The sequence below is a fragment of the Poecilia formosa genome, unplaced genomic scaffold (genome assembly GCF_000485575.1).
Source record: "Poecilia formosa unplaced genomic scaffold, Poecilia_formosa-5.1.2 Scaffold215, whole genome shotgun sequence".
Classification (NCBI taxonomy): Eukaryota; Metazoa; Chordata; class Actinopteri; order Cyprinodontiformes; family Poeciliidae; genus Poecilia; species Poecilia formosa.
In genome coordinates, this window is record NW_006800154.1 from 1,001,457 (window position 1) to 1,027,952 (window position 26,496).

Genomic DNA, 26,496 nt, shown 5'->3' on the forward strand with positions numbered 1-26,496 from the left:
AAAGTGTAAATTCTGATAATATCTTTGATTAACCACTAATGTTTTTCATTTATTCTCAGTCTGTTTCCTTCAATCTTTTAACATTTTTCAGCTGACAGTTTTGGTAGAAGACACAGATGGCACCGGGAAGGGACACAGGGGACACTGAAATCGGATGGAAAAATGGTTCTGCTGCTGGAAGAGATTTCAACTAACTGACTTCACAGCCTCCTCCTCGCCTACAGAACATTTTATGGGCGGGGCCAAGGGACAGCTGTTTTCAATCACCATAAGTACCCAGGCTGTACACCCTCAGATCCTTTGATTAAGTGAAACATTTAGTCCTGGGCTCTAAATTTGCTGACAGTTATTTGAAATATTTTGTGGTTTTTTCCAATCCTCTATACTCCATCTTCAGTTCCGGTTGCACCAGCTCTTTGCTTCTCATCTAAATAAATCTACAAAACAATTATCATCTTCTAAGTCTTGACACCCATCAAACCAGAAAACTTGCCATCGACTTTGAGTCTTTTTTTTTTTATCTAAGTGAATGACACATATATGCTGGAAGCCTTTCTATTTGTTGTGCTGGTTTCCTTGAGAGAAGGAATGGTTGTGGGAGATGTGATGGTATTATTATTATTATTATTATTATTTATTTATTTTTTTTTTGCATGAATAAAGCTCTATTATTAGAGCCACAGTTCACCACTGTGTTTTCAAGAGAGAATCATGATATGATTTCACAAAATACCGTATTTAAAATCACTTACATCCTGGTTGGACATGTCCCAGTAAGGCCTCTCTCCGTATGACATCACCTCCCACATGACGATACCGTAACTCCACACATCACTGGCTGAGGTGAACTTTCTGTAAGCAATGGCCTCTGGAGCTGTCCACCTTACTGGGATCTTCCCACCCTAAGAAATAGAAAAGAAAGAATTAACACGTTAGAGATACTGATACTGAGGTTGATTTCGTTTCCGCTTGGGTTAAACTACAGCGAGCCGTTTTATCCTGAATACCACACAACTTGTCTCGACTCTTAAGAGTTTACGCTCCCTTCTTTCTTTCTTCACTCACCCTGTGTATTCATTCACCTGAAGCCAAAAACATTCATAAGATTCTGCTTCCGTCCCACGAGTGACTCTGCACAGTCATCGACCGACATTACATTTACTACTGTCTCGTCTCCTGTCTGAAGAAAGGAAGATAGATCTGGGCTTCTGCTCCTTCATTGAGCGTTACTGGCTGTAATTGGGCTACCAGGGCCTAAGGCATGCCACGTGCCCTCTTGAATGAAATTGACAGCCGCTTGCTTTAAATTCCACGCACACACCAAAGCAGTCTCAGCTGGTAACATATTCACAGACGGAGATGTTTGTGCGTGAACGCCCACACATCTAACTAGGCAGACAGACATGTACATGCCTGACCATACTCCCTTCATTCACATCTGAGTTGAGCTCGCCACCAGCTTAATAATGCCAATTAACTGAACCTGAGCATTTGGAGATAAGCCGCTGCTGGAAACAAACCCAAGAGAAACAGGCGCAGACCACCCCCAGTGAGGAGAATAACACACAGATAATGGTTCTCTAGGATCTTTCCAAATTGCATGCTTATGTCCAACAGTTTCCTTTTTTGGTAATGCATATATTTGTATTATGATCATATTCTGCAGGTCAGTGTTATGTTGTACTACTGCAGTGGAGAATTAGAATACATGACTGAGCACACAGAAATGTGATGGCTGATAGTAAACAGAGGCTGCTAGGAGGAATTTGGGGGGATTTTTCTACAGCATAACAGGATAAATGTTCAATTTAAGAGCAACGGCTTATATTTTCATTGCACATATCATACTGCTATCGCTCTAAAAATCTTGGATGATCGCATGTTTCTATTCTCAAATTTAATGCCCCATTCAACAAAAATGTTCTGCATTGAATCTTGGACCTCTATTTTCACAGTTTAACTTCCCCTATCGCATTAAAATCCATGCTCTTATACTGTCTGCTCACACATGCTTCAGTTTTGGGGCCAGAGACAGTTCTTAGCTGGTTTTCTACAATAAATGGTTTGATTTTCCACCACCAAAGAGTCCAGTCCAAACCACGTCATTATAAATGTTTGTTTGATCATTTAAATTATTAATTTAAAATGTAATCTATTAAGTTAACTTGAAATTTTAATATTTAATTGAGTCAGATCCCCCTCTCCCCTCCTTCCGCAGTTTTGTTCATGTTTTTGTTACGGTTCTTGTATTGCATAGAGACAATTTTACAACATAAATATAATTTCTTCCAGTGCCCTGTAAACAGATTCCCTAACAGCACCACCTTTGTTTAATATTTTTTTTGTGAACAACTCATATTTCCAATCATCTGATCTCTCGTCCACACAACAGGTGAACAACAAAAGTCAAACATAGCTTTAAGAGCAAGTTTTATTAAAATTAATTGGAGGTACTTGGATATATAAAAAGAGAGTGATAAAGGGACAGTATTGTGGATTTTTCAGGCACATAGTGCTATTTTATAGCACAACAAAGTAACTATGTTTTCTGCAGTTGCTATAAAATAAGTGACTAAAGCCTATAAAATGGAATGATTCCAGAGCTTCTCATGTCTATTCTTATATCTCAGTTCGGTTTCTATCTGGATTGTTTTATCTCCAATGAGAACTTAGGGTGTGCTGTCTGGTTCATGCTTATGGCTGGGGGAAGAAATTATTTAGAAACAGGGGGAAAAAAAACAACAAAATGTATACATTTAGAGTGGTCGATCATCTTTCTCTTCTGGGTAAATGTCTCGTGTTTGTATGAGTATATATGAGATGAAAGATGAGGTTATAAATACAAAGTAACCAAAAAAAAATAGCTGGAAGCAAAATGTTGTCTATTACAATCCTTCTTTGACATAACTTCCTTGCTGCTTCTTCTCAGTTTGTACATCTGGCCTGTTGCCCCAGGACCCTATTAAGATATGAGCTGGGAGTTGCTGAAATAGGCCGAGTAAAGCTGTTTTCACACTAACAGTGGGACAGACATTAGTTATACTATTTTCAAGTCAACTGAGTCACAGATGTCTATGTACACTCTTTAGTAATTACTCCTCTGGGCCATTACTAGGCTCTGCCAAAACCCAGTCTTAACAACATACAGTGTTGACTGACTTATGAATAGACAAAGAGGGAATGCAAAACAGAGTAATCGCTTTCTTCAGCACAAAGCGCATCAATAGCAGTAAAGAGATCTTTAGGGGGCACAGAGGATGATACTTATGTTCTGTTGTTGGAACAGTGCTATGAGGGATGCTGCTAATATAGTTCCTAAGGCTAGTCTATGAAAATATTGTCAGAGTTGATCTGTGGCTTATAAAACAATAAAAAATAAGAATGAGATCAGAGCATTGTTATGGCTCCTCAAAAACTTTGAGTTTGTGGTTCCTAAGCCACTATTTTAGTTATTTAGTGGAGTAATTCAAATCTTTGCCTATTTGAAAGACCCAATTGTCCCCAAACTTCCTGGCCTTTATCTTCAGATGTAATTTCAGCTTTCCACTGCATTCCACTTTCCTCATGCATTTATTTTGTGAAGTAAAGCATTCCCTCCAGCCGCATCACACATGATGCTACCACCTCCATATTTCACAGACGGATTAATGTCATCAAGCTTGCATGATGACATTGTCCTTAAAATGTAACAATTGACACTGTGGTCAATGACATCATTCTAGTTTCTTCAGACAACAGGCCATGTCTCCACAAATTAAGGTGGTTGTTAACTATGAATGTTTGCAAATTGTGGTTCTTTTCTGGGTCGCTTCTGGAGTAATAACTTTTTCCTCTAAGAGTGGCCTTTCAGGCCAACTTGATACAGGATTCATGTCAATGTGAATAATGGGACTCGTTTACCAGCTCTGGACAACATCCTAATAAGAATGGATCTATCAAAAGTTTACAAGCCCTGGCATTATCATCTGGTCTTTCAAAAATTGTCTAAATACATACAAATTGTGTGTATTGTGCTATTCTTTAACGTGATTATTGCATATAAACATCTTAATTTCAAGTAAGTTAAAGAAAATTTTCTCCTCAAAAATTAACTCAATACTCCGGCACTTAGGAAATAGAAATAATTGTGTCTATCTTAGCTGACTTAAAACAAATTTATTTCTTGTCATACAGAGACATGAGATGGTTATGTGTCTTTTTAAACAAATATCTGATTTCAATAGTATATATATGCTGCAGTTTCTGTTTTCTCTGTCAGTATTAAAGAGAAATATTTCTAACTCCTATCTCGGACAACTACCTCAGACTCTGTGGAGAGGAGCTAGAGTTCATAGTCACAGCAGCATCAGAACTTCTCAACCTCGAGTGGAGAAAAATCCAATGATATACCCCACAAACTCTCTGGATAATAACTAAAGTAGGTGACACACAGTGCTTGATTTTCTAGCCATATTGGGTGGTTCCATTTTCTGCTTGACAAATTTTGGCTCTTTAAATAAAAAGCAAAGCTTCAAGAGGGTGTGAAAACATGAAATTTATGTGAACGAGAAAAAAAAAAAATCTAAGTTACTCCTTACATATGCTGGTGGATAATACATCTCGCTGTGTTTGCACACAAAAGTCCAGGGCAGAGAACCTTGAGCCAACATTTGAACGTGTTGAAATCTTTGCATCAACAAAGTGAAATTACACAACGTGACTGGCTCCACCTGCTTGTGACCGCCTCTGACAGGTTGTGACTAGAAGTGACAGCTTGTGATAAGTCTGAAATGTCACAGTAAAGAGGACGTGCAGAGACTGTCAGTTTAACGGGTATTATGCTGAAACGAATGTTTTCCTTTGACAACTGGATCTGGGAGACAAAGGACAAACGTTTGCTGGTCAGGTGACATGCGGTGTCTCTTGTGAATGTGTTGCACTTGAGCAGGACATGATGCACCTGTCAAGACGTGGTGCTAGCTTGAGCTGTGAATCCGCTAATGTGCAGATCACTTCATGTAGATTGTCAACGACGTGCTGTGTGTGGAATATGTGGTAAAATTTAGAACACAAATACCCGTCACAGAACAGTGAACAGTTGTCACGAACATCTTCCAGATAAGCTTGCTGTAGAAAAGCCCAGTACTTTTTTGTTTTTACTCAGCTTTTTTTTTTTTTTTTTTTTTTTTGCTGCTATTGTTTAACTTCTGTCCATCTCTGTCTCTTTGGCTTTTTTTTTTTTTTTCTTCTTCTTCTTCATATGAGCCATTTAGGGACTCTGAATAAACTTTCTAAGCCATCTGGAAGTCAACTATGAAAAACTTTCTCCCCGCCACTCCCCCCACCTCCCATTCCTTCCCTCTCTCCGATGCCTTTACTCCACGAACGTCAGTAATCTATTTCCAAACAATGCACACTCAAATGGGCTTCAGCACATTTACTTAGGCTGGGCAGAGTGCTCCATCAACATAGTTTTAATGAAATCCTGAGTGCAACGATCTGCCCTGGATGTCTGCCCAAACAGAATGAGAAAAAAGAGTGAAGACATGCAGTTAGAGCCAGAGAGGATGAGTGACAGAGGGATGTGGGGGGTGGAGGCCATAAAGAAAAAAAAAAAAAAAACAAAGTCATTTGATGACTTTTCTGACTTTCTTTTCAATAACGTCAAATCGAAATGAACAGAGGTATTCCAACATGTATTTAAATTAAACAATGTAAAACTTTGGGGAAATCTTTACTTGTACAAATTGTAAACAAGTTGACATTCTGCAATGATCTCTTTGTTTCTTTAGTTTAAGTTTTGGTACTAACTTAACTTGGGAATTGAGAATTACAAGAAGCGCAGTACTTGATTTGCAAAAATCTTTTCCTTATTTACTGTATCATATAATGATGGATGTGGAGTGAGGGCTGAGGGCTGGACTGAGAGAGTGAAAGAAAAGAAATCCAACCTACAGTGTCTGACCACAATATTCAAGCCCACTACGGTATTGTATGAAGTTGTAACCACAATTTACAATATGATACTTTGTTTCAATAATTATCCCACTTCTCAAAACATCAAAAAATGAACAATGCAATTTTAATGAGCACCTTTTAAACTGATACCTACGAAGTCACCAAGGTAGTGAATGGATCCCACCTGTGTATAATTAAAACTCATTATACCTACAGCTTCTTTGTGAAGGACTTAGAGGTATGCAAGAGGACATTAATAAGCAAATGTTGACATGGAAACAAAGAAACACATCATACGGGTCAGGAATCGAGTTGTGGAGAAGTTTAAAGGGAAACAGGTGGGAGAGTCTGCCAACATCACGACTGTAAGACATGAAATTCACAAATCATTATGGAAGCGTGGTAAGGGGAAAGCCATTGCGATTAAAACACTTCAGTATTTTTTTTTTAAGATCCCTCTTCATCAGAATCTATTGCACTTACTAGCATTTAGTTGACAATTTAGACCAAATCAATTCTGCAGGTTTTAAAACGGGCCTTTTCATACCATCTATTGGCACCACCAAATTAAATCCAGCTAGTATCTATCTCTCTTTTGTGTTAAAATCTAATTTTAGAAATTGACCTTGGCCTCAATTTCTTCAGAGAATGTGGGATATAAGCAATTACAATCACTTATCTAACTGGGGCGAAAGCTGAATAGCCCTAATTTTTCCCTTCAGTGCTACTGGGACTGTGGTTGAGAAGTGCCCTGTTATAAAAACACTAAAGGGCTAAAATTGATGTATTGGGGGGTTTTATGCCTCAGCATGTGGTCATCCAATCACCTCCTTGTCCCCAAAATTTGGAATTAAAATATAAATATGAGATTTAGTTAAAACTTAACAGCTGTGCCACTAACTGTGTTTATTTAGTTCTGTAACATTTCTAAATGAGCTGTTATTGAGAATGGGAAACAAAAATGGAAGCTGGAATTCAGGCAGTTTATCCAAATGGAAGCCAGAAATATTACATATAAGGTCTATCTATAATGTGTGGATTATTTTAAGAATTCACACTTGGATTTCTGGCAATGAAATACAATCTGAACATATAGGGGTAAAATTAGATTAAAAAACATTTTTCTCAGCCAGAAATGATAGCAATATGAAGGTAGAAATATCGATTGTTTATGCCACGCCTTGTGTTTTGCAACATTTTAGTTTTGAAAAAGTCTGGTTTTGATTAACTAAAATAACAAATCTCTCCTTTGTAACTTTGCATTCTGTGCAGAGGTATGTTTATTGAGAGCTTTCATATAAATCAGGTATCTTTTCCTTTGGTTTAGTGAGCAGGATTACGTGAGCATGATTTGTTTCATTGTGAGAATGCAAATACAGTCAAACAGTCGCAGATGGCAAATCAAAGCCCTACTTATACTGACTGGCAAATATGACAGAAGATATAAATCAAACTAACAATTTATGCGGATGAGTACACTTTGTTACAGAAACCAGGTATGTATCATGTTTGTTGTTTTTTTACAATTTATAACTGGCTCATATAATAACATTAAATAGGACATTTTTAGATGTCCTATTTATTTAAACCTGTTAAATGATTTATTCACACTAATCTTCACTGTATTTAGAAATCCTCACTTTCAGTCATCAGCAGCAGCTTAAAGAAAATAATGTCTTAAAGCAATGTGCTTGTGCTTGATTGGATTCATTCCTAGTAGCATGTTGGATCACTCCAAACATGCTACTGATTGGAGGATGTCCTCACTGGAAGTGAAGACATCCTGGGCAAGTGAAGTCAACCCCTCTCTACATGTTTGTATGGTATCAATTTCCATGGTGCAAATGCTAAGCTACTAAATGAAAAAAAAAAAAAATCATATGGAGGACAACTGTGTAGAAAATATAAAGACAAAAAAGGGGCATCCACATCATCATTATGGACTTGTACCTCATTAACCAAGAATCTATCACCTTAACTCTGAGTGTATGTAATTGTTTTACAGCAAACAAAGAAACATGTTTAAAAAAAAACAAACAAAAAAACTTGTTGCCCTGAAAGCAGTGAGAGTGGGATGGGATGCTAATAGTAAACAAACAAATGACAGAAACAACGGGGCAGTCCACATAGTGTGAGCGCTGGAGCCAATCTGAGAGAATGTCACGCTGGCCACGGGGATTTGACGGATGAGCTTTGGTACCGGCTCTTTGTGACCCCGCCTTTCAGCCTCTCTCAGCATCAATGGCACAAGCAAACATGGCGGCAGACACACAATCACCTCTAAAGACACATAAGGGATTGTATGCGAGTGTATATAATAACAAACACAAATATCTAATCACGTTGGTGAGGTTCGCATTGGACATGAGCCGTCGACAGTCTTGACATTACTAGCTGAGCCACAGGTGGAAATTATATCTAAAACCTGACCCTCTACTGCCCACTGACAATGAACCCTCCGTTACAGATATAATATGTGTGCACATCACAGAAACTCCCAAACAAATGTGTGCACATCTACATGTGCTGGCTTCTCTGCTCAAAAATATGCATTAAATCTGTAACGGGCATCTTTAGCCAGACTGGAAGTGTTTTGTGAAAGATGCTTTTGCCTCGAGCATAGGAGTTTAAGTATGCTTTGAACTTGTTGATAAGTGATGGCAAAATGGAGTCTGTGATCTGTGGTGAAGAAAGAGCTGTGATAAAAGAAAAAAAAAATTGTCTGGATCTACTGATTTTGATGCGTGCCTTTGGTCATAAGATATCGATCAATGCTGAAACAAAACTCTGGTTAGCAGAAGCTAAAATGAGAATCTTCCATAAGATGACTGGACTCAGCTGAAAATCATCTGCAGGGAACCCAGGACACAACTGATGCTATCAATAGAAATCAGTGAATGTGCTTGGACATCTGATCAGTACGTCTTCCATCAACGTTATTTTGTATACCGTCCAATGGAAGGAAAACTTGGGGCAGAATGTGAACTTGATTAATGGAGTTATATTCCTTTTGGCCTGAGGTTCCTTGGGCTCCCTGGAATAAACTGGAGAGAAGGGAGTCTAAAGGATGTCTAAATTTTTCTCCAAGATGTTTTTTTTTTTTTCAAAAATGTAAGAACATTTTCAATTTCAGAGCAAAATTTCTTGTTTTAACTTTCGGATGTTATGATACTTTTCTATAAGTTTCCTTGTGCACACCAAAAAAACAACAACTCTTGCTTGCTCATAAATAAACTGTGCTTCTCCTCAAACTAGAGTCAACTTTAATGCCTCCTTGCAGTCAAGCTTTCCCCGTGAGTAAAACTTACGCCCTCAGTTTTGTTCTCTCTTCTCATTGACATCTGCAGTTTATGAGCACAAGACACATGCCCAAAGAAGGAAGCGATGCCAATGCTACACTATCATTAAACTGACTGGAGCTGCTATCAGGTTACCACTTATTTCTAAGAGGGAGCAAAGTAAATCTAAAATATACCTAAGGATGAAAATGGCATCCTTAGGAAAACAGCAAGAGATGCAGGATTAAAACAGAAGCAGAAGGCATTAGTGCACAAGCAACTGAAACTTAGCACAGATTCAGAGTTTTGGTAATGAGGATAATCTATCTGTAAGAATGTAGGATTTTGCTATTGTTTTGACCAAGGGCAAAACAATAGCAAAAGTTTTGACCAAGGGCACCACAATATAGGAATTACCTGAAAATGTAGGCTCTTATTATTCAAGAGAAAAAAACAACAACTTTAATATCAATGGATGAATGGATGATTAAGAGAGACTGCTACATTTTTCAAAGTTTTATTTTTGGACACCCTAGTCAGGACTCATGTCTCATCCGATGGACCAATCAGAAAACAAATGAATACGCAACCTTTTCTGTATTTCCTTTTGAGCAAGATACAGAGGCTAACTGACATGGAAAAAAAAAAAACAAACAAACAAAAAAAAACACACACACACAAAAAACAGAAAAATTAAATGTTGCTGTTAAGAAATAAACAAAGCACACCTAACACTGATAAGATAAAACACCCAGTGGCTAAAGCCTTTAAAATAATTAACACAGTGCACCTTAGTAAGACCAGTCCAGTTCAAGTATTGTTTTGAAAGCCTAATTAATCATGACTTTGGTGAGCAGCCAACAGAGAGGGAGGACAGCCTCCTTCTGTCTTAAACTCCATAACACTGCTCTGGAGTGAACCCACATCCAGGGTTAACACAATTACCAGCATGTCCTCCCAACCATGATCCAGCATCACACTGCAGGCACTGTAATTGGTGCGCCCAGAATTGCAGACAAAAATTAGAAAATCAGCAGAGGGAGAGGGGTGATTCATTTGCTCGAGGAGGCCGTTGGTAACTATGTAAATTGCCGGATGTCGCTGCAATTTAATTTGCTTATTCTGTTGTCCTTGTGTAAAATGCAGGTCTTGCCCACAGACTGGTTAAAGCTTCGGGTCATAACCACAGAGCCTGGAAAGCGAAGGGCACGAGATACAGGCAGCTTAATTACAAAATAGGACCACAACGTCCCGCGGTGCTTGTGCCGTGCGTGGCATTGGTCTGCTCCAAAGATTTCAAGGCACACTGGATCAGAAACGTGCAGATATCAGAGTCTGTCGTTTGTTATAATTTAATTTATTTAAAAGCCTAACTGCAGGTGGATAGAAGAGGCAGCAGGTTGCGGCATGTGGAGCTCCTCTCTTGAATTGGCAACTGGTGGAGTTGTAGTTAAAAACTGATTTGACTTATTTTATCAAAGCAGTACCCTGAAAAACTCCACCTCACCTCATCAAAAACCTTCAGTGTCTTTTTATCAGACAGCTCTCTCGGTCAGATAATCCCTTTAAGGAGGACTTTGTAGACTCTTGCATTAACCAACATCAAAACACTGGCCACAATCTATAAACCCACTCCTTTTGAGTCCTGTTATATTAGCCAGCTTATTCAGCTTTGTTGCTAAATAATACCCATTCAGCAAGGTTTAGCCACAGGGGTCAAGCACACAAAGCATAGTATTCCTAGGGAGCAATTAGCTCTCAGTCACCCGAATGTAAGGTCAGATCTCCTCTGGCTTTGACGACACTGCTGCTCATCACACCAGTTGACAATCAACTCTCCCTGATCGGCTAATGCAATGTTGTTTGACATTCACTTTAAAAAAAAACAAACTTAGTTCTAAATCAAATAGTTTTTGTCTAATGCCATTAAGAAGGTGATAAATACAAAATAAAACTTTTGTATTATTATTTTTTTGCTTGTTTTTTTTATATTATATTTAGATGAGGACAGTTTATTTAGAAGGTTTCTGTTTTACCTTTGTGGCGCCAACTCACAGGCTTTCACAGTGGTTTTGATCTCAAGGTCTGCAAGCATTGTAATGCCTCTGATGTTCGTCCTAAAATATACCTTTATAGATAATATATTCAGATTGCATTCATATTTATTCATAATATATAAGACCCTGCCACTGAGCTGCAATCTTCTGTTGTACACTATGAAGCAATTGCAAAAGAGGAACCCCCATGGCAGTTCTGTAAAACACGTTAAAACTTTCCGCTCTCAGGCAACTCTGTTAGAAACGAGTGTGTGAGGCCACTGGAGGCTGTCAGCGCAAAAATAAAGAATGGGGCAGGTGAAATACAGGACACGGCTGAAAGAAAGCAAGAGAAGTTAGAAATAAATATGAGATTATAAATCCACCTCTAGCAAAAATAAGAGTTCAGAATAAAAGGAGTCTACTCTTAGCTCACAATAATGATAAAAAACCCCCAAACATTTTCATTTTCCAACATTTTACCTCAGTTAAAAGAATAATTGTTCTCTCAGCTATTCCATTTAGGAACACAGTGTTTATTTAGAGTCATAAACACATGTGAAATGAGATGCATTTTCAGAGATTATTCCGGTGGTGATTGACCTCTTAACCTTCTTTGTCTAGCCAACCTCATTCAAAACGAGTGTTATTTATTTAGAATTCAATTCAGTTTCTGTATGAGATGAAAACACCTTCACCTAAAGTGGATTTCTTTTCAGGGGTTTTCACATTTTGCCATTTCTGCAGTTGGTTCAATGTCTCAAGTGTCGCCGTAACAGAAACAACATATAAGCAGACAACACGCTCAGATTATTAAAGTCTGCACATCAGCAAAATTGTCGCCATTACTTCTTACTAAAGTGGAAGTATTACAAACCAAGCAATTTCGATATTTAAAAAAAAAAAAAAACGAAATGTACGCATTTACAGCAAGATCTCCACCATGACCAGACAGTTGTGTTGTGGTAAAAGTAAATAAATTTAAAAGGCAGGTTACATTAAATGCAATCTTGTCTTGTCATATTTCAGTAGCAAATAAAAATAGTTGTGAAATAAAAGCAAAATAGGAAGTATTAATTTTTGAATGAATGAATCTGCCTTAGTGCATTTTAAGTATTTTCCGTATATCATTCCTCTTTTGAATGTTATTGTGTAACATTATGTCCGTGAAGTGTCCGGGATCTATTTAAAACTGTAGCAGATGGAAACACGTGTGCCACATGCAGTAAACAACCTAATTTGTAACAAAGGACTTAAGCAGATTCAATGAGGTGACAGCGGATACACAGTCGTGGTGAGAGCCCCACACAAACACACTTTTGCATACATTCTGAAGCACGCAGACACTCAAAACCACCCACGCAACCCGAGGCGAGCGTGGCGTCCTAATGACCTGGCCCTGTGTGTTTGTGAGGGTGTAAAAGTGTGTTTTGAATTAGGAAGAGGAGAGGCAGAAGATGAACTAACGATGGCTGCTAATAATTACAGATCTGTGGCGTAGAGGAGTTAATGAGGAGCCAAAGCCTCCCATGATGCCCCAGTAATAATGAATGAGGAGGGAGAGAGAGGGACGAGGAAGCGAAAGACAGAGAGAAAGAGGTAGGAGATGTCATTTCGAGAGGCTGCAGTGCCCTTTGGTTTCTCTGCTCTTTGGGCATGCCAACAAGAGAGGAGCTTTCCCAGAGGAGGCTTGTCTCCACGCTAATGAAGATGTGACAGTCCTCCAGTCCATGACTTGCGGCGTAGCGCAAAAAGCAGAGGAGTGGGCTTAAGAAAAAAACAACAAAAAAGAAAGAGTGACAGTTCTTCTAAAATGAATGATGCTGAAAAGGTGAAGGGGCTTCAAAAAAAGAGTGAGATATTGTCAAAGTGGAAAGTTGACTGACATGGTTTGAAGGGTGTTTTTAAATTGCTGTTTGTCAGTAAAATAAATGCACGGAGACTTTAAATTATAACTACTAGATTAGTCAAGGGGGATTACCCAATGCACAGAAGCAAAATAAAGAGGAGAATTAAAAACACTCACCAGAGAGCTGGTGTAACTGGGATCCGACGTGTCTTCCTGCAAATAGCGTGACAGGCCAAAGTCGGAAACTTTGCACACCAAGTTGCTGTTGACGAGGATGTTTCGTGCAGCCAAGTCACGATGGACATAGTTCATTTCTGAGAGGTATTTCATCCCTGCTGATATCCCGCGAAGCATTCCCACCAACTGGATCACCGTGAACTGGCCATCGTTTTGCTGGAGGACAGGGATGAGAATAAAGGTCAGTCATTCATTAGTTGCTATCATCACAATGATTGACTCACAGTCACAAGATGCTTTCAATTGCAATAAACAAATTTTGTATATTCTCTACTAAAATACAGTGGCTCTCTAAGCAGAAATTCCTGGCTCGGTATAATTTTGGCAGAGCTTTAAAATCTGATTATTATTTGTAAGTGAAGTGTTTTTAGCATCAGCTAGAACTTAGAGACTACTGACCAAAGCAGTGGTAACAGTAACAGTAAGTGCCTTCTAAAAAGTAAACAACTTGAAGCTCAACTAGTATTTGCAGCTTCCATTACGGACAAGCCAGATGTAACCCGGAGAAAACATTTTCTGGTCAGAAGAGACAAAGATTGAGGTAATCGGCCACGATGGCAAAAGTATGTTCGGGGGACTTAAAGTGACTATTTCTAAACTTATAAATACAGCACCAACCATCATGTTGGTTTCACTCCAAATGAGGGCAAAATAGTAAATGGACTGAACTTCTGCATCACATTTTTAGACATACTGACCACTCAAAGGGCTTTTACAGAGGAGCGATATTTACCCTTCCACACTATCAATGCCCACACTCTTATAGAACTATGTGGTATATGATAGGAATTTTTTTTTTCCACTTCTCCTCAAATCGCCTGCTAACTGGCTGAGAAATGGTCATATTTCAGCTGAGTGAATGGATCTGATTTTGGCATGGAAGTTGAAGCTACAAAGTGGAGTAAATGACTGTACTATTTTCTGATGCACCAAGGCTACTCATTTGGATAATCTTCTTCTCCAGAATTAGAAAAAGCCTGGCAGTTTATAATTATTAACACAACCAGAGGGCACATGCACATAAAAGACAATGATCGAGATGCAGTAAATTGTCACTCAGACACCCACATACGAGAGGGACGTCCAGTGCGGCGCAACTTCATCTGCTCCAATGTTTATTTTTCCATTTCCTCCTTCTTACCAATTGTATATTAGTTTTAATTTTGAGCTTGATACAATTCTGGGCTCTGGTATTCAAGTATCCATCTGTCCAATATTATCGCTTGGCACTCTTATCCGTGTCTAAATGCTCTCAATCGTAGGCTTTGAACCTTTGAAACAAAACAACAATTAAGAGGGTAAGAAGGGATCGATAGAAACACAAGTCGGATGCGGTGGTTAGCAAAGCCAACTTCAAAGAGCCTATTTAAACCCACCATAGATCAAAGTGAAATAGAATGGCAATCCATGAGATTGAAGGAGGGGAAAAAAAATGTTGAATATTGATTAAGCCGCATGTCGGCTCAATCATCACTATGAAAGAAAGAGTCTATCAACAGCTTCAAAGGTTATTAGAGTAAATAAAGGCTGATTAACAAATGTGTTGTGGAAATTTTAAGATTATAAAAGACTGATATCATAGGGATTTTAATTAAATACTAAAATAAAATACGTAGAAATAAACATGTTTTCAGTGTGTACCACCTCAGTTAAATCGGCTCAATCTAAATTATACTGAACTAAACAAATTCCATCATCAATTTTGCGATGAATTTATATGAACATTTCATCTGATTCCCACAAACAACTACATGCAACTCGCTTTCATAGAGTTTACTCACCCTTAGGAATGAGTCAAGGGCACCATTCTCCATAAATTCTGTGACAATCATGACTGGACGGCTCTTTGTGACGACGCCCTCCAGACGGATAATGTTTGGATGGTCAAACTGGCCCATGATGGAGGCTTCAGACAGGAAGTCTCGCCTCTGCTTTTCAACGTAGCCAGCCTTCAGGGTCTTGATGGCCACATAGATCTCCCTCTTACCAGGCAGCTTCAAACGACCCTTGTACACTTCTCCAAATTCGCCTGGTCAGAAACAATGGAGCATAGTGGAGCTGTCATCAGAACGAAGAGCCGATCTCCTTGATCAGTTCAAAGTCATTGTAGTTTTTTCAATTAGTCACACCTTAGATGCCCTAACGTGCTCATTCACTATGTGTGCTTCAGGCATGCTGAGTGTTTTCTTAGCACGGATAGTAGTGCTGATCTGCTAGTGATACTCACAACAGTGTGGTTCCTTCTGACTCACAGCAGTCACCTTATCCTAAAATACTGCCAAGCGTCTTTGTATTCCCAAACTGAAGGAAATCAGCCAAGAACTATCTAGTAAATTTCTGGCACCAATTTCATTAATTATCACCAGCTTGCTGTCCTGTAGAGACACCACACCAAGATTTCAGCAGAAACGGAAATCCTTAATTAGTTAGCCACCTTGCTTTCTTATCTTTACCCGAACTCACACCTAGCTTGCTGAGTAAGCCATGGTTCGGGAGCTATTCCAGGTCCAATCACACTACCACTATTTTTGCATCATAATGAAGGAGCACAGAATGCTCTAGTGCCTGTAAAACTAAAGTGTTTCCAACTATAGGGAGAGGCATGAAATAAACATGAACACAATGCAGCCGTCTGTTTAGAGATGTTCTCTCAGAACTGCTAGTAACCAATAGTATACTTTAAAAGACATCGTGAGTTCAATTTCAAACAAGGGTCCACACTGTTTTACATGTACATTTGATGAAAGTGTGTGACTGAAGGCAAAACGTTGCAAAAAAACAACACTATTATTCACTAAAAATAAATAAAATAGAAAAACAGAAAATGAACTGAAAGGCTTGAGTTATTCTCCTTGGGGTCCCAAGCGCACCATGTTGCTGGTGCGCTTGACTTTGACCCTTGACATGACTGATTTATTTGACAAACAGTCTGACTCTCTGACCTGCCACAGATGCAGGTTAAACTCAATGGCACACAGACATGCACTTCATATACGATATGCAGAAGCATCTGAAATCACAGCAATCCACATCCAGATCATGTCTCAAGAAACAGCAAATGTGCAGACAGAAATGTGTTGCTTCAATATACTGTTTGTCATACCTGCACCGATGACCTCCTCAATCTTGACAGTGGAGACATCAATCTCTTTGGCGAATTCTCGCACTGCCTCGTTGGGGTCCTCGTAAGTGAAGGGGTCAATGTAGATCTTCATTCCTGGTGAGCCTGAGAAGTGGGTCGGGCAGCCCAGTGGGGAGGGGCAGTTAGACATGTCGGCTCGCAAAGAGAGTTCTAGGACAACCAAAGCGCTCAGTGAGCTTTTCAAGAAGGAGATAGTCTTCCTTTACACTTAAGTGAAATATTCTATAAATGTCAGATTGTTACAATTAGTCCCTAGATCGTAGCTTAAGTCTCAATATAACAAAATGTTACAACCTCTACAAGCACTTAGTACTGGAGACGCTGATTTCTTTAGAGCCCAAATCAGCAACAAGACAGAAAATGACAGGTGAAAATATATTTGCATTGTACAGAATAAGTGGTAGGTTACAGGGACAACTTGCTTCAAAGAAGGGAGAAAAAAAAAATCTTTGCTGGAATAAAATGTGAAACTAGAAAAGGAAAATAAGAAAGCAAAGCATTAGAGGCGACACAGAGCGTCTACGGTGTATAGAAAGCATAAATGTATGCCTTTTTTTATTCCTTTATCCCTTACACTGGCAATATCTGCTCTTTCATCATGGTAGAACCAATTTTCCAGCAGCGTTTTGCTATTGGAGCTCATAAAAAGATAAAACTACCATGCCATCAACAAGCTCTTTATGCAATTCTGCAACAAGCGGACAGTTCACAGACCGGAGATGTCTTTCCAAACGAAGGAAAGGTTTACTGTGTTGACAGGTTGGGTGGGTGGGAAAAAAAACACTTGTAAACAAATTTAATATGCTCCAAAAGGACGAACAGCCAGCAACCAGACATGAAATCATCATCTCTGCTGTGACATCGAAGGACAGGCCAGTTTCATAGGGGCTGCTTAATCCAAACTTTGCCAGCTGTAATTTGAATAAACCTGTCTTCAATCAAGTAAAATGTATGCCTGCTCATTTGCATGAACTACACAGAAGGACAGAAGGGTCTCAAGAGACAATGTGAGGGTAGGTTCCAGGGATCAAATTACCTCACCTTGCAGTTAACACTGTAATTGCTTGGAACCCAGTTTAGGTTAATTTAGTTCATCATTTGATTTTGTTCATTGTAAAGAGTTTTTAGAGCTTTGCTTTGGAAACTGTTTTGCCATTTCCAAGGGTTGCCGGGGCAAAGCTTGATATTTCGACAGGGGAACCATGTCTGGCTACAAGCACATGCAAAGACACTTATAGTCTCAAGCTAAAATTGAATCTCAAACTCTGCACACCCATTACTTTCTAACTCTCACTCTAGAGCCCACTTTTATCTATAATTGAAAACGCAAACAGTTTATTTTTCTGCCTCCCCATGGTACAGCCCTGGTTAACTGGACTCATCTTTTTCTGACCACTGGCTAAAAACATAGACTCTCAATTTAACATGAATATTTTAAAGGGACCTCGTCTAAGTGTATGAAGTAAATGTATCTGAACATCATTTCTATCTTTACCAACATAAAAAACTTGTCCTCTGTAGGGAGAGGATGCACAGCTCTTCTCGTGGACTTTGAGGAATTGAGCAACATTTTTGCAGTTTTCTAGAACATCAGCATCAATTAGACTGTGTTTTTCTTTTATAAAATTGAAAACATGAACATATAAGGGAAAATATGTTGTCATTCCTCTTATGTAACTTATAGAGATCAAATATGTAGCTCTTTACTCTGTGCTAACAAAATATGTGCTACTCTGTGCTAACAAAAAAGCTGTGTAGCTGCCTAGTTGTGCAAGGACACATTTTTACCTCTGCCACTTATGAAGAGAACAGTCTTGAGTAATGAACATGTTCCATTTAGAATGAAAAAGGGATATTATCACAGAACAGAAATTAAACGAAACTTAGCAATGCTTCCTGGTGAACACGCCAAAAAAATAAAAAAAGAAAAAGAAAAAAGAAAAGAAAAAGGAAAAAAAGCTCCAGAACCAAAGCCTTAGAAGGGTGGACTTGTTTGAGAGTAGCCCTGGAAGCATAGAGCGAGTTTGTGCAATTTAAGTCAGTTGGTTTTTCTTTTTTGGCTGATTAATTGAAGTTACATTTTACCGTACACTGCTTAACCATGAAATTTTCTGTCACTGACCTATTTGTCTGCTATGCTTGTTTACTAAGTGGGTCTAATGTATTCACAAATCAACCACACCGGACCAGTGCTTCCAATGATCTAATACAACTATGGGACAAATCAAATTAGTGGTCTTTCTTAACAGGATTTACATTCAGTCTTAAGACAAATAGGAATTCCGGCTTTTTTTTTTAAAGCTAATCTTTTTAAGTTAAAGGACCGTTTCATACTTTCAGCAACGGGACTCGCTGTCCACCAATTTATTTTCTCTGACAAAAATGTAATTTCCATACGTCTAAGCATTAATGAAGAGCTGGCAATTAACTGTTTTCTGTAATTATATTTGTTGAGGAATTAACAAACAGCAGCAGGGCAGTATATCCCTACAGTGGGTTCATTTTCATTTCATGTCTGTCTAAGAAGCAGACTAATCTACTTTAGTTGCTCACGGTATTATGAGCTGAGGTTCCTGACTCAATCTAAACTAATTATCCATTGTTTGATGTTGGAAAATCATCTGTCACACACTTAGGCCAATTAGTGTGAAACTCACTCTCAGTTTGTATGTGTTAGGGTTTAAATGGTACAAAGGCACATTGTTGTTTTTGTGCTATTGTGTGTAGGTAATGTGGGTGAACTATCTGGGCCCTATTACAAGTCATCATCATTCAAATGAAAAATGGTAGGGGTTTAACACTGAATAGAGATTCCTTTTGAGACTTACAAAACCTTTATTTTAAAATGTTCTTTGGCATTAGGACCAACGTAAAATTACACAGGCATAAAAACTGAAATATATTGACTTGTCAAATAAGTAAAGCAAAAGCGGATTGTTAGCATTCCCCAAAACAGTCCTTAAAGTTACTCTCTATTTGTGCATAATCTTGTCTAATAAGCAATGAATGCATTGCTACAACCGTACCTGCAAATGCCACCATGTCTGCCAAAGTGTAAAATACATCCCTCAGAAAAGTTAAACAACAAATGTGTTATGGAATACAGCAAGCGCTGGTTTTATTTGGTGGGTTTCCAATTTCATTAGCTAATTAAAAAAAATAATAATAAGTATGGCCTTTTATTGCAAAAGCAAGACAGATTTAGAACTTTGAAATTCAAATGATTCCTTGATGAAAGGAAAAGAGAAAAACATGCAACAGCGTTATTGGGGAAATTCTCAGAGTCCACTAAATTAGGTCACCTTGGTTCATCATATGAACTATTATTTTTTTTTATTTCATGTGTTTACCAGTTTGTTTGTTTCAATATCCCGCCTGGGGTACACTGCAATGTAAAAGGCAGTCATTCAGTTGCTTCTCTAAATCTACTTTATTTACACAATGAGGAAGACGTCATAGGATGTGTGTGTGTGTGTGTGTGTGTGTGTGTGTGTGTGTGTGCGTGTGACAACATCTGCAAAAGCAGGCAGCTGGATGAAGCACAGTTTTTGGAAGTTTATATAAAACAATTGACGGAGGGGCTCTCTTTTATTGTCGTGCTGAATACTGACATTATCAAACTGTCACTCAAATCTTAAGAGAATAGAGGAAAACAAAACACCATGAGGTGTTGTGGCGATAGAGGGAGTTTCTGAGTGTAGGAAGTGTGAAGGTTTAACAACCAAATCTGTGAATAGGACCCCTTACAAGCATTTCGTTTCCTTTTCATTTCAGATCTCTTGCTTAGTTTTTCACTTCTTTGAACCTTAATTTTTTTACAAGCTGCATTATGCTAATTGAATCAGGTTCAGCCAAACATAGTTATGACAGAATTGACTCCTATAGTTCATGTCCACAGCGGCTTTAATGAGCCCCAAGCTGCCACCTTTCTGTGACTTTGACACAAAGTAACTGTGTTGAAACACTTTGCTGTGTCAGGTTCAACAAAACTCAATTCCCCGGGTGAGAGTCCCTTTCTCAGACTGCTTGGTTGGCAGATTGTAGAGCTTTCATATGAGCTACAAAGCCTGTACACGTTCCTTTGTGTGCATGTGTGCGTCTGAGTGTGCCTGAGATTATTTGTACGCCCCTCTGGGCTTTGTGTTCCTCATCAGTGCATGCCCGGAAAGGGCTTAGACAAGACTCAATCATGGATATCATGCAGCCCGAAGAAATTTTAGTCAATGTCACAGCGCACAGGAGAGACAATTATATCCACAAATACCTACCTGATCAATTTAGTTTTATGACATCTCTATTTTAACTTTACGCTGAACATAATACGGTGCCTTGTAAGTATATTTATACACCTTGGACTATCAAGCACTTTGATAGACATATTCAAAGCTGCAGTAGAGAGCAATTTAATCCCTTGGATTTCATTTAGATATATTAGGGTATAAAGAAATGCATTTTTGTCACATTTTTTTCAAATCTATTCTCTTTACAACTATTGGCTTCTTTATGGTGGTCACATAAAATGGCCCCCGCTGCCTTGGGAAATGGTCCAGGGTGTACCCTGCATCTCGCCCCAATGACTGCTGGAGATAGGCATCAGTCACACTGTGTCCATGAAAAGAAAAAGCAAGTTTAAATAATGGATTGATGGATCTTTTAAACCTTTTTGTTGTCTTTCAAAGTATTATATTAATAAAGCCCATTGTTCTCTGAATCCTTTGGGAGATGAGCCTGCACCTAGATGTATGAAAAAGGCTGCTATGATAAATAAACTCCAACTTTTGCATTATTCTTAGTCATCACTCTTCAGTTTTTCCACTTTCTAATTTGTAATTCTAATGTGTTATTGTATTGCATTGCTCCGGATCTGACAGCAGACATCCATTAAGTGAGGGAAAGTCAATAAAGCCTAATATGTTGCATAATTACAATAAGAAAAACACAGCGCAATTTTGAGTTGCCAGTCTATTACCAAAGTGTAGTGTCCACCACTTCCTGCATAAACAACCATTATTTTAGAAAATTAATGTAAACATGCCGGGGTGGCTTCTGTGTCGTTGCCATTTGCAGGCTTGTGTTTAATCTAAAATGTGCACAGTAATAATAAAAAGGATCACATTTAAATAAAACAAGTGAGAAAAGGTTGTAAAAGAATTTAGTCAAATTTCCAGGTCCATTTAGGTATCCTCCATTTCATTTCACTGCATACAATTCATTTTTCTTTTGCCATTCTAAATGAATACAATAACCCGACACAAACCGGGAAAACCTACATACACACCGACTTCTTCTTGTGTTAGGGAAACAGTTCTTGTCGGTCTTGCCTGTGCCTACTATTGCTGTAATAATGGTGCACTATTAAATGCAATGCAATACAAAGATCTGTAAGCATGTTTCACCATGTTAGTGAATATTTTATATTCAGAAAATATTTCATGTTTTACCATTCAAACAAGGTCCGAGTCATCAGGAAATCAAACTAAAGCTGTTCATTTTCATGGTTTAGGCCATTACACAGTAGAACACAGTTTTTTATATGTGTAGAAATTTAAAGAAAAAAAAAAATCTGGTACTGTAAGCCAACCCTTTAGCAATTGTGACTGCAATTATCAGAGTGGACTCACCTCTTCCTGTGCTGTAATGCTGCAGCTTGTCACTGTACACTGCCTCCTTGGTGTATGCTCTTTTCCTGAGAGAGCAGCAAACATTGAAAGAGAATATAAGAGTTGACATGATGAAAGGGAAGACGGCTCATGATGTTCTGTGCTGCCTGAAGATGACGCAGATGAAAATAAATCAGCTTCAGCGGATACCAATAGCAGATGAAGTTTATGAAAATGAGTTGATTTTTAATTAGACCTTGATAGGATCTTTTTTTCTTTTCATGTCTCCTCTGCTTCTGCATCAAAAGAGGCTGCCCCATTTGATGAGCACTTGACTTGCTCAAACTTGCACATCACCGGTGAAAATGTAACTTTCATATATTTTAAGTGGAGCAAGACAGGAATTTGACAATGTGACAAACTGCTGCAAAAAGAGATGGGCTTAATGGGGTGGAGTTGTCACAGTCTCTATGGAAAAAAAAAGTCTTCCTTTTAAAATGTAACAGCTTTTGCATTTCTATTAAATCTATTGATTTTTTTTCTGTCATTCTTATATTAGATCTCTTCATTTCAGTTAGGGTAAGAAAGAGGAAACATAAGAACAATTCCTGCAGTGTCCAAATATATAACTTTTGTTGTTTTCCAGTTCATAATTAATCCAACTCAAAATTATCAATACGTTATTTTATTTCAACTTCATTAAGCATTTCCGTGATACGCTGGAGATCTCAACAAAAAAAAAAAAAAAAAAAAGAAAGTACATAACATTAGCATTAATGTAAACACAATATACATTAACTAATGCTGAAAAGTTCTACAGAGGAATCTTAGCACTTGACTGACACCGGTAAAGCAAGCTAATATTGGCTGGGTTACTTTGAGAATATATGCAATAATTGTCAAAAACCTTAGTACACTCTGATGCCAGTAGCCAGCCAGTGTCAAGGGGAGCATAACTACTTTTATTCGTTCATCATGCATCTCAGTGACAGCAGTAGCATGAATAATACTTTTCACAATTTAGCACAAAAGAGAAAATAAGGAAAACTCTGGTTACCTGCTGCACACGATGGAGATGGCAATAAGCGAGACAATAAAGACCACTCCAGCAGCTGCTGACCCCGCAATCAGAGGAAGCTGTTCCCTCAGCTCAGACTTGAAGTCGTCTACACAAAGAAAGGGTAGAAGGACATGTAATGAAAATGAAATAAACTGTAAATAATACACACTGTGTTTATTTATCTTATATAGCTTTTCTTGTTTTTGTTTAGTAAAAACTAGAAAAGAGGTGGCAAAACAAAAAAATAACTGATTTAAATTCTGTTGAGAGGTGCTTACGGAAACCCTGTTGTGTTTGACTAAGAAAGTGAAAGGGGGAAAAAAAATAGCAACGCAAGAAAACTTGAGAGCGAAAAAAAAGATCGAGGAAGACCCTACAATCTTCTCTGCTGGTGTATGTGTCATAAACAAGTGGACAAGGAAACTGTTGTTGAAATCTTGGCTTTACAAGTGTTAATAGAAAGCCATTTACTGTCAGTCATCCACTATTTTATTTTAACTAGTGTTGACTGTGGCAGTCCTGGAGGACAACCTAAAAGTGCAAAGGCAGCAGAATCCTCAGCTATCTTTTTGTGTGTGCCAGTCTTTTTGCGACTTTGAGACCCGGAGCACAGTCGTTAAAGCAAAATCACAATTTAGCATGCTGAAGGCAAATCAGCAGCTTCCAAATCCCATCCCATCCCCCATGCAGGATGGACGCATTGGATTAAGGTGATAAAGGGAGACCTAATGCATCTTGGGAGTAGTGTGAGAGTTGCAATATGTGAGGGAGCTCGATTTGACATGAATTGGTCGCCTTTTTAACTTGTAAGTTTTTCAAGAATATTTCAATAAAACATTGTGAACAGCTTTTTGCAGTTTCCCGGCACTCATTCTATTATATTTTGATGCATATTCGTTGTGAGAGGTCTATATAAATCTTCCCTTTGAGAACACCAACTTCCCTTGACAGTTTGAAATCACGCAAAAGGCTCTTCCAGTGGTAAATATGTTCCCATAACTTCGAGACTTACTCCTGGTGCACGGAGACAAAATGAAATCTCTTCCTTAAATGATCGGTCAAGTTTCTTCTATGACTTTGTGTGTCCAGAGGAGTAAAGAGAAAATGGTGAAAAAGCGTACAAAAATGTCCTGGTAGGAGGACACAAAGGATTAAGAAATACATTTATTGGAAGGGAGACAAGGTGTTTACTTTATGAGGAAATGAAGCGGTTTGACGGCAGGAGAAAAGACTGGTAAGAGGGGCCAGGAGGTGGAGGCGTGGGTGTTATCGTCGGCTGTCCTCTGGTGCCTGCTGCTAATTGCCTTGACGAATGTCGTGCTATGGCAACCGGCCAAGGGATGAACCATAAGCAGCATGAGCGACTGTGAGGTATGTGTCCCCGTGTGTGACTGCATGCATGCATCTAAACCGACACTCATGTTTGAGAGAACGATCATTTGTGAAGAGAGGGTGAACAGAGGGCCTACGACTGTGCCTCCACATCTGCTCTGCACAGGTAAATAGCCAAAATGATAAGCTCTATCACCTGACATTTTTCTCTCCATTAAGACTCAACCATAGCATAAAGTATTGTGATCTTCATTACTAATAATACGTCCATATCTGTCAAGTTTTGGATATGCCACCGCTCGCTGTGAGCCATCCCACCTGCCCAACCAAGGTGCAATGTCCTTTACACTTTAAGACACGTTTACTAGAAATCTAAAATACCTGTCAACCACTTAAAAACTACAATTAGGAGCTCTAAATCCTAATTTTGCTGATAGGCCTACCTTTATTGTTCTTGAAATGCTGTGGACGTTGCTGAGTATGCCCACAGCCTAAATGAAAACACCAAAGGGACCTTAAGCACATTTATTTGCTTTACGTATTCATCAACTATATCTATATGACATAATCACTTGCAGCGTTAACTTGAAGGGATTCATGCAGAAATTCTGAATGACTGCATTAATTCGCCATGGTTAAGAGGTGATCAGCCTATGGCACTGTACAGGCGTAATGGACGCCCAGATTGCTTTGATAGCTGCTTTGAGATCATCCGACTTGTTGCATATGGTATCGCTCATCTTCCTCTTGACGAAAGGCCTGGGGAGTTTGCTGGTCAATCCAAAACAGGAAAACCATACCATTATGGAATACCACTGAACCAGCTTTTGGCTCCTTTGGTAGTGTGTGCAGGCGTCAAGTCCTGCTGGAAAATAAAATCAGCATTTTCATCCAGCTTGAAAGTAGAGGGAAGCACAACATTCTTGAGAATTCCCCAGTAGACGGCTGATTGACTGTGGACTTCAGAAAACACAATGGACCAAAACACAACAGATGAGAAGCCTCTGACGTTGTCTCTGATTCAGGAGAGGCTTAATATGGCGAATGTGCATTTGTAACCCATCTAGTATTTGCATATGTGTGTCTGGAATGGATTTCACATGACAGTCCTCTCAATTGTTGGGGGACCTTTTCCAAACACCACGTCTTCCTTCCGCTCAATTTTCAGTTAACATGCTTGCATACAGAACTCTGTGAACAACCAGCTTTTGCAGCAATGTCCTTTTGTGACTTACCTTCCTTGCGAAGGGTATCGATGACAGTCTTCTGCACATTTGTCAAGTCAGCAGTCTTCCCCATGATTATGTAGCCGATTGACCCAGAGTGAGTGACCACTTAAAGGCGCAGGAAGCCTTTGCGGATGTTGTGAGATGATTAGCTGATTAGGGTGTGACGCCATAAGTTTCCATTCCAGTGACCTTTTTCACAATATTCTAGTATTCTGAGACACTGAATTTTGGATTTTTCTCATCTGTAAGCCATAATCACCAAAATTACTACAAGCAAAAGCTGGGGAATATATCATTCTTTGTGTGAGGATTCTATAGTTACTTTCTGTATTAGTACAATGTGGAAATATCTTTATAACCTCTTTATGTATTAGGAACTCTGACCATATCAGAGATTAGTGTGGTCTTCTAGTAAGTAAGAGTTATTCAGACACGCTCAAGCTGTTTTGATTCCAGCACCAAAACCCCCGGCTGGGAAGCTTGTGAGGAATTGCTCCACCAACCTCACCAAATCTATTCACACCCTTTCTGCAGTGACACTAATGAACATAGCTCCAGATGCTTGCCAGCTTACCAGGTGTTTCAGCCCATTTTCCCTTGCCAACTGCCCCCTGCCTCTGATGCCCAGAAAAAAAAAGAAAATCAATCTAATCAACTGCTAATCAGAGTTATGTATTCTAGTACAGTTCTCCGGGAACAGAAGGACATGGTAAAAAAAAAAAGCCCCAAAAACAATTAGCTAAGCATTTTAAATGAACCACAGTTAGCTGCACAAAGAAAAGATACTCTGCATTCT

The 26,496-nt window shown here is 38.8% G+C and overlaps 1 protein-coding gene across 1 annotated transcript in view; it reads right to left on the reverse strand.

Annotated features, from left to right (window-relative positions):
• LOC103148978 (ephrin type-B receptor 1-like) overlaps positions 1-26,496 on the reverse strand; it is a 46,487-nt gene that overhangs the window by 10,790 nt on the left and 9,201 nt on the right. Inside the window, exons 3-8 of the mRNA XM_016679583.1 lie at positions 23,137-23,245; positions 22,101-22,165; positions 16,441-16,629; positions 15,119-15,366; positions 13,278-13,493; positions 753-902 (exon numbers count right to left, since the gene is read on the reverse strand). Coding sequence (XP_016535069.1) covers positions 753-902; positions 13,278-13,493; positions 15,119-15,366; positions 16,441-16,629; positions 22,101-22,165; positions 23,137-23,245 — 977 coding nt within the window. The remainder of the gene's footprint in view (positions 1-752; positions 903-13,277; positions 13,494-15,118; positions 15,367-16,440; positions 16,630-22,100; positions 22,166-23,136; positions 23,246-26,496) is intronic.